The sequence below is a fragment of the Castor canadensis genome, chromosome 9, assembly GCF_047511655.1.
Source record: "Castor canadensis chromosome 9, mCasCan1.hap1v2, whole genome shotgun sequence".
Lineage (NCBI taxonomy): Eukaryota > Metazoa > Chordata > Mammalia > Rodentia > Castoridae > Castor > Castor canadensis.
Window position 1 is genome coordinate 35759462 of NC_133394.1, and position 14786 is coordinate 35774247.

Consider the following 14786-nt stretch of genomic DNA (forward strand, 5'->3'; position numbering starts at 1 on the left):
TCACAATGTATTAGGTGTGTAAGAAATTTAGACACATTTGTGCATGGAATCAATGCTAGGAGTCTCTCTGTATAGCTATCCTTATCTCAACTAGCAAAACACTTCGTCTTTCTCATTATTGCTTATGTTTTCTCTTCAACAAAATTAGAGATAAGGGTAGAACAGGCTCTGCCTGGAAGTGAAGGGGGGATGGAGGAGAGCGGGAAGAGGTGGGGGTTAGGGAGGAGAAATGGCCCAAACAATGTATGCACATGTGAATAAATGAATAAAAAAAAAAAAGAAATGCAGAGATGATATAAAAGCATATGGGAGAATGCGCACAGATTTTGTGCAAATACTCCACTACTTCATATAAGGGACTTGAGTACATGTGGAATTTAGTATTCAGGGGGCCCTAGAACCAATACCCCACAGATATTGAGGGACAACTGTATTTCCTCTGCTTAATAAGAAAACACGTTGAGAGTACTCTTATAACAATATAGAGCACAGCTTTTCCTTACTTCATTTCATTACTTTGCTTCTCTCTAGTATTAGATCTCCTTAAAGTTAAATTATTTTAATGTTTTATTTTATTATACATACCTACATGTCATGAAGAAAATTATGAAGAACATGTAGACAGACATATAATTAAACTTATATGTACAAAAAAAATTAGATAATTCTGGTATTTGCTATTAACTATGGCTCTAGGTTTACAAGATGTCATTTATTCCTTTCCTAAAAAATGAAGTATCAGGCCAGGCACCAGTGGCTCACACATGTAATCCCTAGCTACTCAGGAGGCAGAAATCAGGAGGATCGTGGTTCAAAACCAGCCCCGGCGAATAGTTCCTGAGACCCTATCTTGAAAAACCCTTCACAAAAGCAGGGCTGGTGGAGTGGCTCAAAGTGTAGGCCCTGAGTTCAAACCCCAGTACCGAAAAAAAGAAAGAAAAAGAAATATCTTCCTGGCTCTGAGAAAAGAAGGAGCAATGACATCCACTGAGAACACTGGAGGTCAAACAGGACATAGTAACTTGTGAATGCATAAAATGCGCTCAACCGCTCACCATTATTCCTAGCTCATCGCAGAGTGCATAGAATTCATCCTGCTCATAGATTCCTCCTCCCCACACACGGAGAGCATTCATGTTAGCGTCCACCACAGACTGCAAAAGGAGCCGCAACCTGTTGAAGAAATTGTAAAAAAAAAAAAAAAAAATGCTAATTTGGGAATATTAAGAAAAATAGGAAAGATTTTTCATTTCAAATCTCTATTTAAAAAACATACTTGACGCCTGTAATCCTAGCTACTTAGGAGGCAGAGATCAGGAGGACTGCAGTTTGAAGACAGCGCAGACAAATAGTTCTCAAGTCCCTATCTCGAAAAACACTTCCCAAAAAAGGGCTGTGGAGTGGCTCAAGTGAAGGCCCTGAATTCAAATCCCAGTACCGCAAAACAAATAAATAAATAAAATTTAAAAATAAAAAACATACTTTAAAATCATGATGACTTGGATATACTGCTAATTAAAGGAAGTGAGAGAAAATAATATACACACTGATTAAAACCACAAAGTTTGAAAAAGTATGGATATTTTTCTAAATTTTTTATTACACTATTTTTAATTTTTGGTTATATATTTATTCCTATAAAAAATGCAGTATAAGCCTGGAAAAGTGTGCTTATTTTATATATATAACCATCTCAAGCAATGAAACAGAACTCCAAGCTGGGATAATGTAGTGCCTCGCTCAACGTTTATCTCCAGATTTTTCAATTCTTCCTCCCAGTACATCTTTCCCCCGTAAATTCCCTTTCTACTTTTTCCAGTTCTTCCTCAGGGAAACTACAAATTTACAAGTTGGAAGGCATGGTCCCTCCCCCTTCCTCAGAACACTGCCTAGGAATGAATTCTGAAGCCAAACACCACGCTGGAGCGTTCAGCCCAGGCACAAGGCTGGAGCGCCTTGGCCCAGCTCTGCTGAACGGTGGAAAAGGGAAAGTTATCCCACGTCTGCATCTGGAGGAGAATTTCACTCTCTTATGCAATCTAAAATACTATACACATTTCAAAGTAAAAGAAAACTACCACAAGTTTGGGAAAAAATTAGGGTTTAGTTACCAATCACATTTATGTTCTAAATATCAAATAAAATACCACAATGCATATTTATGCATTTGCAAAAAGTTAAATGTTACACTGTTAATGACCTTAATAAATAAAGCAAAATGTACTTATTTTCACTGTCACAAACATAGTAGTTTACAAAACCAATTTGGAAATACCATTTTCTTTTAACGTTTTACTCTCAAAACCTCTGGGGGGAAAAAAAAGTAGGTTTTTTTCAAGATCCAGAATTTTTATGATTTTGTTTTGTTTTACTTTTAAGTAAGTTTTATTGTGTATACTTAAACTATACAACATGATATTATGGGTCACATACAGATATTTTAAAAGTTACTTTAGTGAAGCAAATTAACACAGCTATCATTTTGCACAGTCACTCATTTTTCTTGTTTTTGTGCCAAGAGTAGCTACAATCTACTCATTTATCATAAATCCTGTACACAATTCAATTTTTTACCCAGCATCCTCAGGCTGTGCCCCATTCTCCAGATTTGTCCATCCTACACCCCTGCTACTCTACATCATCTCTCCTACACCTGCCCACTTCTCTCCCATCAAGATTTTTTTAGTTCCTTTATTAATAGGAAAAGTAAAAGAACATATCTTAGCATAAAAAGACAAAATATGGGTTCCTTGTCTCTTAAAACCATGTTAAAAATATTTATGGTATTCTCTGAAGAACTGAAAAAACAAGCTGGATTTAACAATCTTTTTATCCATCTAGTATCCACTATCCAAAAATGTGGATTTTTCATTTTCTTGTTTATCCAAAGTAAATATATAATAGGTTTCCAAAAACTAAATGGCTTCAGCAGTCTCAAATAGTTTAGTGGTAAAACTGTCTATAGGTCAGGAGAGTGGAATATATGGTTGAAAACTCCTGTCCTGAAAGTTTCCTTCATCCTAGAATTCTATTCTACCTCTCAGTTCCTTCCCCTGGGACTAAAAAGAAAAAATTCTTAAGCATAGTGGGACTGTTAATGAAAAGAGGATCAAGAAAAGAAAGCCAATAACTTACACGTCAGAGGTTACTCTATCCTGGAATGAATCTGCTGGGATCCAATTGGAACCTTTCAGAAATATGGGAAATCCATTAATTCTGAAGTAGAAACTCAGACCAGGAGACCCTTTTATGGGCTCTTCTACAAGTTCCACTGTTCTAAAATAAACCTGTCATGGACAGAATTAAATATTGACTATTACATTTAAAACAAGCAAAATTGGATTGGTTTTTAGAAAACATGCTTTTTAAACAGTTTAATCAGCAAAGTTCAATGTTGCTTAAACTCTATTTGATACAAAGCAAAGAACATGGAAATGCAAATTTCACATTTTTTTGTAATAGAAATATAGAAACCATTAAAAAGTAAAATATGTTATAGTCTTCCTCGTGAAATAGACATTTGTAATTAAAAAAGAACAAAAGCAAATCTGAACATAACATTTCAAAATTAAAACAAAAATTGGTGCTTTTTCACAAACAATAGGAAAAAAGCCATCAGTTAAACTAATACATTTGCAATTGAAAACACATTCTCATTTCAGTGTTACTAAAATGTCCCCAAATGTGCATCTTAGTCAAAGAAATAGAGCACAAGTAGTGAATTCATAATTTAACAATTTTCCAATCCTAATAGCACATTACTATAAAAGACTTTGTTTGATGCACAATTTAATCCTAACTAATTATCACATTAAAACTGATGTTTGATAGAGCTTGGCATCTTCACTGGAGACAGACATACTGTAATAATTGGAAGATCAGGTAGGAGCCACACTCCAGGACTGTCTTTACCACATGAATGGAAGCTGAGACTTTGTCCCCGCAGTCTAGCTAGGTTGTCCCATAGGTAAGCATGGGCAGCAAGATGCTAGAGAAGTTCTGACCATCTCATTAAAATCTTCATTTTTGCCAGGCGGCAGTGGCTTGCAATTGTAATCCTAGCTACTTGGGAGGCAAAGATCAGGAGAATCATGTTTTTTTTTGTTTTTGGGTTTTTTTTGTTTGTTTTATTATTCATATGTGCATACAAGGCTTGGGTCATTTCTCCCCCCTGCCCCCACCCCCTCCCTTACCACCCACTCTACCCCCTCCCTCTCCCCCCCACCCCCTCAATACCCAGCAGAAACTATTTTGCCCTTATCTCTAATTTTGTTGAAGACAGAGTATAAGCAATAATAGGAAGGAACAAGGGTTTTTGCTAGTTGAGATAAGGATAGCTATACAGGGAGTTGACTCACATTAATTTCCTGTGCATGTGTGTTACCTTCTAGGTTAATTCTTTTTGATCTAACCTTTTCTCTAGTTCCTGGTCCCCTTTTCCTATTGGCCTCAGTTGCTTTTAAGGTATCTGCTTTAGTTTCTCTGCGTTAAGGGCAACAAATGCTAGCCAATTTTTGAGGTGTCTTACCTATCCTCACCCCTCCCTTGTGTGCTCTCGCTTTTATCATGTGCTCAAAGTCCAATCCCCTTGTTCTGTTTGCCATTGATCTAATGTCCACATATGAGGGAGAACATATGGTTTTTGGTCTTTTGGGCCAGGCTAACCTCACTCAGAATGATGTTCTCCAATTGCATTCATTTACCAGTGAATGACAACATTTCATTCTTCTTCATGGCTGCATAAAATTCTATTGTATATAGATACCACATTTTCTTAATCCATTCGTCAGTGGTGGGGCATCTTGGCTGTTTCCACAACTTGGCTTTTGTGAATCGTGCCACAATAAACATGGGTGTGCAGGTGCCTCTGGAGTAACCTGTCTCCAGCAGGGGAAAAAACTGAGAATCATGTTTTGAAGCTAGCCTGGGCAAACAGTTCTCAAGACCCTATCTCGAAAATATTCAACACCAAAAAGGACTGGCAGAGAGGCTGAAGAGGTAGAGCACCTGTCTAACAAGTGTGAGGCCTTGAGTTCAAACCCCAGTATCAACAGAAAAAAAGAAAATCTTTATCCTTGCCATAAACTGGATCAAAGAGTGAGTCTACAACAAAAAAGCCTAACCTTGCACCAAAATTACACACTTCTCAAATTAAAAAATAGCAATAAATTGATTAGTCAACCTATTTCATAGAAGAGAAGGTCCTCCATGCTTCCACTTCTTACCCTTGCTCTTATTTAGATGATCTGACAAAAGATACCAGAATTAGCTTTTGAGAAGACAGAGATGATAGCCCACATGAGGAAGATCTTGACACAGTTTTAGGGAATAAAGTGACTTTCAGAGGTCACTTTTTATTGGTGGGCTCAAGTATTTAGAGCAGTGGTTCATTACAACTACAAACTGTTGTCACAGCAAAACTAAAACATTAACTTGCCTTTTCCCCTTCGCTCTCTTGAGCATCATTGGAACTTTCCAGAGACTATGCAATGTGTTCTGATATCATCATCGGCAGCTAATGGAGGTGAGCCTGAGTGTTCTGTGTGCTCTCTTTCTAAAGCAGAGGTTTGGGGTATGGAAAAGTGTTTTTTAAGAGATTAACTAAGGCCAGGCAAGGTGGCACATGTCTGTAACCCTGGCCCTGAGTAGGCAGACACAGGAAGATCAGAGTACAAGGCCAGCCTACATTGTCTCAAAAAAGAAAAAAATGAAAATTGTTTAATTTGGTTTGTTTTCAATACTTTTACTGAGGTCTTACTAGCTGCCTTTGATTATTTCTGCTATAATCTCTCTAACTATTGTTTGATAAGTCCTTAGTTTGAACCCCAAAGTTTCCTTTGATACCGACAAAAAACATAATATTTGTTAGTTTGATTCACCATGATATTTTTAATTTTAAAAAACAAATTTTTATTTTAATCAAAATTTATTACAAGTTAGGTGCTGGTAGCTCACACTTGTAATCCTAACTAATTGGAAGGCTCAAGTTGTGAGGATTGAGATTCAAGACCAGCTGGGACAAAATAGTTCACGAGACCCCATCTCCAAAACGACCACAGCAAAATGGACTGGAGGTGTGGCTCAAGCAGTAGAGTTGCCTGCTTTGCAAGTGTGAAGCCATGAATTCAAAGCCCAGTCCCATTAAAAACAAAAACTCATTATAGAGTTTAGTAATATTTCACCCCATTCTAAAAGAAAATTTATTTATAATGTACTTTTTCCTAACTTGAGGATGAATTCTTTAAAAAGATTAGAACTTAAGTTTTCAACCTGCAACTGTACCGTCTATATCTAAAAATGCTGAAAAAATGAAAATGACATGTAAGAGAGAAACTGGGTAAAATTATAAATAAAAAATGGAATTATAATGAAAGCCATCTTTCTCTCAACTTTATAGATGTTAATAATTTATCTCATTCTATCTTATGCAATGAAACATTTTTTTTAAATATTTATGGTACAGTCAAGATATATCATTAGAGACCAACCATTAATGGTATAAAGAAAAACAAATCAGATATTTTAAATGTAGGCATAATATGCTCTTAAAAGCTAAGTAGTATTTATTACACCTTTTTATGGGAAGAAGGCACTAGCAGCTCGTCCAGGGCTGGCTATGCTGCACAGGCTACAAAGTATACATGTGAGCTGAGGAACAGGTATACAGTTGACACTGCTGAGTGCCTGCAGGAGGAAAAGTCAGGTAAGGAAATCACAGCACAGAGGCTTTGCAAGGACACAGCTACTCATCCAATTAAAAGACTTAGCTGCCATATGAAGACTGAGTCGATTCCTCATCTGAGGACTCATTCTTTTCTTTTACCAAAGGGTGACTCATCAGACATTGATGAACCTGCTGTTTTGCTCAGCACAATAATCATCAAACATCCTTTATGTGAATTTTAGGCACCATAATATAAGAGGTGTTGAAATATTCAAAGTATTGCATTATTTTTTGAACCTCAATATTATCCTGTAACTTCCAGGTTAACATTTGCACAGAGGTGGATGACATTGCAGGTGTCTTAGCAGGACCCAAAGCAGTGGCTCCCAACTGCTCTCAGAGTCACTGCTTCCTCATCTTTCTGCACTAGCTGAGAAAAAAAAAACAAACAAACCAGTTTCACTTAAGAGCATCCTTGATAAAGCAGGGACAATTGTCAGTTTTATCAAATCTCAAGTCTGAGTGCATCTCATTTTAATACGCTGTGTGATGAAATGGGATATACCCATAAAGCACCAAACAGAATAGTAGTCTTGAGGAAAAGCACCTGAACCATCACTTGAGCAGCAAGCCGAATCTTGAAACTGGATTTTTACTTCAAAGAAGGTCTGACCGACAAACTATGCTTATTGGAACTTAGATGCCTGGCAGACATTCTCTTGAAAGTGAATGAAGCAAATGTCTCACTTCAAAGAAGACCACTGACAGAATTTGTAGCCAGTGATAAATTCAATTTTTCAAGTAAAAATTAGAACTGAGAGGAATTTGTATCCACTATTCTGAGCTTGAGAGCATCCAACACTACAGATGACATCAGAGGAGAGTTTAGCAAATATAAATGTGGTACTGTAGAATGAAATGTTTCATTCTACATATTTATTACTCTCAGGAATATTTATAACTCTCAGGAAATCATTTTTTTCAAATAACAGTCCATTATATTACAGTCTCACACATGAGTAAAGGATCCAATGTAAGTGTAAGATAGACCAGTGGACTCTACTGTAACAGAATAAAAAGTTCATTCAGAGTCCACATTGCAACTAACCTTTGAGAAACTACCAGGTCAGGAGATGGTGGCTCACACCTGTAATCTTAACTACTTGGGAGGCTGAGATCAGTAAGATTGCAGTTCCACACTAACCGGGTAGGGAATTCATAGGATCCCATCTCAACCAATAGCTGGGCATGGTAAGGCAAGCCTGTCATCCCAACCTATGCAGGGAGGTTGAGATTGGGAGGACTGATGATTCAGGCCAGCTGGGGCAAAAACGTTTATGAGACCCCATCTCAGTGAAAAAACCTGGGCATAGTAGTGCATGCCTGTCGTTGCAGCGACACAGGAAGCATTAAAAATTATTGTGGCCAGGCTGTTCTGGGCACTGAGTTCAAACCCTAGTACCATCAGAAAGAAAGAAGGAAAGGAAGGAAGGAAGGAAGGGAAGGGGAGGGGAGGGAGGCAGGAAGGCAGGGAGAGAGAGAGTAAGAGAGAGAACAGGAAGGAAAGAAGGAGGGAAGGAAGGAGAAAGAAGGAAAGGAAGGAAGGAAGGGAAGGGGAGGGGAGGGAGGGAGGAAGAAAGGGAGAGAGAAAGAAAGGAAAAAAAGAAAGAAAGAAAAGAAGCTACCAGTTGTTAAGTTCCAGTATAACAACAAAGAATATTCACAACTACCTGAACAGATTATTAAAACTCTGTGCACTGTTCTAACTATCTCTGGGAGGTCAGATTTTCTACCTAGGTTTCACCCAAAATAGCATATTGCAAACTGATTGAATGCAAATGCAGATGAGAATCCAATTGTCTTTATCAAAACATTTAAAAAGACTTGCAAACATGTAAAACAGTGTCATTATTCACACCAAATCTTTTATTTTGTAAATCTGTTTTTCATAATACAGGTCAAATATATTAACATGTCATGGGCACATTATGGTGATTTTAAATGAATAAATAAACATTTAATTCTCGGTTTAAATATTTAAATGCCAGTACACAGAGCCCACAGGAACACGACATGTTGTGGTACCCAAAACCTCTTGTGAGTATAAGTAGTTCTGAGTCCCAAAATATTTGAGAATCACTAATGTAGGAAAAAAGAACTCATTGATTTCTTATGACCTATTAATACTACAAATAGTATTAATTATAAAACATAACATATGGCTTTCTTTTCAACATGTTTTCTTTTCTGTGCACATTTTCTGGTGAAAAGAGATCTCTCCCCACCCATCAGCTTTTGCAGTACCATTTTACATCTGGGTCAAAGTAACCCCAAAATCCTGTCGGTATCTCAAAGGTGAAACAGTGATTACCAGCCACCTTGCTCCTGGGCATTCTTTGACAGGTTAAAGGCTAGTGCACCTGTCTGTCTGTCTCCATGTCTGAAACATGCCTTTTTCTACAACCTGTATTTTACATCACAGAAAATAATGGTCTCTGAAAAGTTTTTTGAACAGACTACTGGGTCACACTTACTTGCATCCACATCAACGTATCATCTTCTTATTCGATACAAACTTTTAAAACAGCCCAAAAAAGCACAGTACTGTCTAAAACAAGCAGGGGGGTGGGGTGAGTATAATTAGCTACAAGTCCAAAAATGTTTAAGATGAAGCAGTTTGAATTTTAAAATTTTTAACTTCTAAATTTTTCTATTTGTTAGCATTTCTATTAGCTCCTCCCTAGATCAGTTTTTAAAATCAGCTTCATAAAGATTTCATTTTTTAGAATAGAATAGTTAACTTAAAAAGTACAAAAGAGCTGAAGGCATTCTTTCAGATAGAATTAGGCATATGGTACTCAAAGCTCTTAAGAGGTGTGTGGCTGATAAGTAAATCCTATACTCCTCAGATTTCTTTCACTGGCCAAACAAACAGATCACGTCATAATGAATTATTGATTCATAAACTGAGCACCACTTCCCAGCTGTTAGCAATCAGACCTTTAAGCTGTCAGTATTACTAGATTTTCAAGACAGTTTTCTTTTTAACAATGAAAACCACTTGCTTCTACACATTATCAAAACTTACACTTTCTAAAATCATTTCACAGTTACTACCATGCAATTTTAGAGACAAACACCATATGTCTGGTTTTGTTCTGAAAGGGCTCTATCATGCAGAAGTTTGAGAAAATAAACTCAGGGTCTCCACAAGAGCACAGGCCTGTGCAAATGACAAGAGAAATTCTGATAGTTGTACACCTGCCAATAGCACAACCAGAACTTAACAGATTAGTGTTTACATCAGCAGCAGAGTTATCAGACATTTTTGTAGCCAGATGTGTGCCTAGAGTATCTAACATCAAACAGAATCACTTTTAACACTCCTCTCTTCTATACAACAAAATTATCTTCAGTAGTAATGATGACATTAAAGGAATAATGATGATAGCCAAAATAGAAAAGCAGTCAGTAAAAATTTTCTTTTATCAGGCTGGCGGAGTGGCCCATGTAAAAGAGCACCTGCCTAGCAAGTGCAAAGCCATGAGTTCAAACTCCAGTACCGCAAAAACTTTTTCTTTTATCGAACTTTGTATAATTGTTCCAGTTTTTAAAAAAACTAAAATATGAGAGTACAAAAAAGGGAAAAAAATCTTAGAATCATATTTTCACTCTATTGTGTTTTCAAAAACAATAATAAGCCTAAATGCTAGTTTGTTGTAGTAATAAATAATAATATTGGTTCTTAAGTCTGAGTTTCTAAAAAATCTAACAATTTTCTTAAAATTGATCTTTGGATAAAAGTGTTCAAAATATAGTCTATCTTGTCAATCTATCTTACCACTGCTGCTGGGAAAACACTTTTTGTTAATTTTAATTAAAAATGTCTTGTCAAGTGAAGCCATGGATGCACAAATATTTTGAAAAAGTATTAAGCACAAAGATAAGTTTGGTTGTGATTAATATAAACTCGATTTCACATTAAATTCCAAATAGTGCAGTAGTATCAGTGCCTCTGTTTCTTTGCGATCCATTCCAACTGCTTACTATTGCCTTTGGAGTGAAGAAAATTCCATTTCTTCTACAAAATCAGGGAAAATGGCTGAATGGTAGCAAACACAGCCATTATCTGATCCACTGGTTTCGAACAAGAGTTCAATGAAAGAGTTTGATGAAAATGGCTGTATCATTACTCCGTATTTGGATTTCTCTGGGAAATCTAAAGCCAGCATTATTTGTTGTTTCTTCTAGCACAATTCTTCAACATTTGATTCTTTTTTCTAGGTAAATGCCCATTTCCTTACATTTCGCTGTTACACAGTGAATAGCCTTCACTAAAACTTCTGTGCACTTATCTTCAAAGAAGAGTTTAAAGCCTGGTATTGCACTTGTTCAAGATAGACTCTGGCCATTAGTAAATATGCTTATATCTGATAAGTGTCATCTAAAACTACTCCAGGAAGAAAAATAGTTCCAAAGAAATAACTGCACGCAGCGAGAGCAAAACCTGAGCTGATTCACATCTCCATGAGGGTTTTTTTTTTGGATTACACAGTATCTATACTTCAAAGTTCAGATCAAATTTAAAAATCTGTCTCTACTATGTCCTGGCTTCAAAATGAGCATTTCATCTTGTCCAGGATAGAATTTATGGTCTTTATGCAACTTTTTTTTCACTGATGAGGTAATATTTGAAAGAATAAATAGAACTTTCCCAAAGTCTAAAAATTTCACAAATGAAGAAAATAGTTCCAAAAGACCAAATTCTGCAAGGTTCATAAAATGATCTCCAGGAGACAGAGGTAAAATATGGGATTGATTTCTTTGATTCTTGCATAAACTCCTCATGCAAAAGGCAGCACCTTTTATCCTGGGCCATGGCAGAGAATTATGAAACAATGGTTCAGTTGTTGACGAATTTCCTCTGAAATCTTTCCAGAAATGCACGCATGACTTCTTTGCTTCACCTCCACTCTCTCACACATGGACCTGTCTGACTAACTCACACATTTGATTCTTGCCTGAGACATCTACAGCTTAGTCAAAAAGAATTCCAGGTATTTTCTTTTTTTTAATACGTGTCCTACAAAAGTCCACCATTGATGCCATATCTTACTGTGATTCTTTAATTTAAAATAATTAACTATAAATTAATAAATTTCAATTCTAATGCTACTATTCAAATTAGTAGAGTATTTAATGTATGAACTAAAATATGCACTTATTAAGCAAAATATTATCATAGTTCATATGTTTCCCTGTCATAAATTTTAAACCTGAAAGTAAACTCCAACAGGTCATAACAAAGGACAGAACTGAAGTAACCCATGTTGAGTTTCTTCTTGTTTTTAATCACTGTGATATTTTTGTTTATTTCAAGCTACTTCTAAATGTAGGAATATGTAAATAAGGCAAGGACTGGAGACACAAATAATGTTTAAAGCGAGCTCAAACAAACTTAAGAACTTGCTTTAAAAATGACCATATGAACAGGAGTCTGTCTTCATGTGCTTGAGAACTACTCTACAATGAGTCATCCAGAAGATGACATTTATTAAGGGATTAATAATAAAAATGTGTTAAAGTAACCATATACATATATAAAAATTAGACCAGCAAAAGATTTTGGAGGGACAATATTTTATCATTGAAATTGCTTAGAACGCCTAATGCATAGTAGAAGTGATGGTGGTGGTGATGATGGTGGTGATAACAATGAACCTCCCAACTCGTAGTCTACGTGAAACACACCCACTTACAGCTACTCCAAGGGTAAACTGCTCTCATGGAAAGCCACTGGATATAGCCATTTAGGAAATCTTTAAATTTCTGACAAGGAACAGAAAGCAGGCAGATGCACTGTGTTCCTCACTGTGCCCCAAAATCCATGTCCATCCCAAAACTCAAAACGTGACCTTATGTGGAAAATAGGGTCTTTGCAGGTATAATTGGTCAAGCTAGAATGAGGTTATGCTGGACTATAACCCAATGGCTGGTGGCCCTGTAAGAAAAGGCAAAGGCCATATGATGACAGAGGTAGAGAATGGAGTAAGGTATCCCCCAACCAAGGAATGGCAAGGATTGCTGGCAATGGTGAGAAGCAAGGAGAGGTAAGGACAGACTCCTAGATTGTTCAGAGGGAGCATGGTTCTACCAACTTGAATTTGGACTTCTATTCCCTAGAACTACAAGAGAACAAATTCTTGTTGCTCTAAACTACTTAATTTGTCACAATCTGTTCTCACAGCCCTAGGAAACTGATAAAAAGGAGACATACTTCATGATCCCTACAAACTCTCAGTCTGAAACACACTTTGATTATTCTGAATTCCATACTGGCTAGCTATGGACTTTTAAGGTCTTCAGAGAACCAAGAGTAGCCCTTACAAAGAAAAAGAAAAAAGTTCACTGGTGTTATAGTCTCTTTCTGCCCTGTGGAAATTGTCAAGATGAAAACAGGAATTTAAGAATCAAAGAAAGAAGTGAAATTTTAAAAAAAGAAAAAATTCAGGTTGTTTTTCTAATTGTAATAGCCATTGGCAATCTTTTACTTCTGGATTGGAAACTGTGAAATACAAGTTTCAATTGATTGTGAAAGATATATTATTAAATTATTTTATCTATTTTAATTGAATTAAAGAATATTGATGCCAGAGAGAAATATAAATAGTAACTACCATCTGTGGCTTTTAGCAAAACAAATTATCTTATATGGGGAGTTCCTGAGAGATTCTTATGAAATGCCTATGCTAAAGAAATATCAGTGGCCTGGCATGTTGGTGCATGTCTATAATCCCAGCAACTTGGCTGGTGAAGGTAGGAGGACTGTAGTCCAGACTGGAATAAGCAAAAGCATGAGACCCTATCTGAAAAATAAACTAAAAGCAAAGAATGGGGTGGGGGTGTGGATCAAATGGTAAAGTGCTTGCTAGGCAAGTGCAAGGCCCTGAGTTCAAACCCTAGTACCACAAAAAAAAGAGAGAAATATCAATGAGCCAATTTCCTATTTTTCCAAAAAGGCAAACTATAATTGTCATTCATTATCAGCACATTACCTAGTCAATCCAGTGCAATCCAGTAGTACAACCAATCCAGTACAAAACCTATCAATTAACCCTGGACAAAAAAATGGCAAAACAGTGACTGAGTAGTTTTTGTTCCCTCTACTCAGAGAGTAGCCTCTCCCATTCCCACTTATCCACAAAGCTTTCTCTTTGGTTTAAAAAAAAATCAACTTGGCTTTCCAAACGTATAAAGCTGACTTTTCCAGACTCTAACTCTTAGGTTCCTTCATGCACTGATTTGTTTGGCAGAATTTATGACATCTCAATGCTTGTCTTTCATTATTTATTAATTTTTAAAGTGCCCATTGATTTCCCCCTCTTGTTACCTCCCTTCATGCTCAAACCATCTGTTCCAAAGTCACTTAGTCTTAGTTCTTTTTCATTGCTATAACAAAATATTTGAAGCTGGGTAATTTATAAAGAATAGAGGTTTATTCAGCTTATTTTTCTGGAGGCTGGGCATCTGATCATATACTCGTGAGGGCTTTCATGCTGCAATAAAACATGGCAGGTATCACAGAGTGAGACAGAGCAAGCCTGCTAGCTTGGGTCTCTCTTTCTCTCTTTTTTTTTTTTTCTCCTCAGTACTGGATATCAACTCTAGGGTCTTATACATGCTAGACAAGGACTCTCCCACTAAGCTACACCCCCAGCTCTCTTCATCTTCTTACAAAGCCACTAATGTCATCATGGGAGCTCCACCCTTAGGACCTCAATCTAATCCCAAGTACTTCCCCAAGCCCCTACCTCCAAATAGCATTAATATATAACTTCAGGGATTAAGTTTCCAGTACATGATTTCTGGGGACATTCAAATCTAAGCACACTCCTTTCAACATTAAAAAAAAAAAATCACCCATCAAAATATTCTGTCATGGTCACAAAGAAATGCAGTTGGTAATTTCCCTGCCTAGAGTACCTGCAGTCTTTTTGTGATTCCACAGGCTTTTTGTCTTAATCAAGTGTGCTGCTATCATGTGACATGACACAGCAAACAAAGAATTAAAAACCACATGTGTCTAATCTCAGCAGAAAAGAAGCAAGCAAGAAAGCTTGAC

General features: G+C 36.6%; 1 protein-coding gene across 1 annotated transcript in view; it reads right to left on the reverse strand.

The window, feature by feature from the left end:
- Positions 1-14786, reverse strand: part of Manba (mannosidase beta) — an 88302-nt gene that overhangs the window by 33705 nt on the left and 39811 nt on the right. Inside the window, exons 8-9 of the mRNA XM_020158587.2 lie at positions 3136-3287; positions 1056-1173 (exon numbers count right to left, since the gene is read on the reverse strand). Of these exons, the coding sequence (XP_020014176.1) occupies positions 1056-1173; positions 3136-3287 (270 nt within the window). The remainder of the gene's footprint in view (positions 1-1055; positions 1174-3135; positions 3288-14786) is intronic.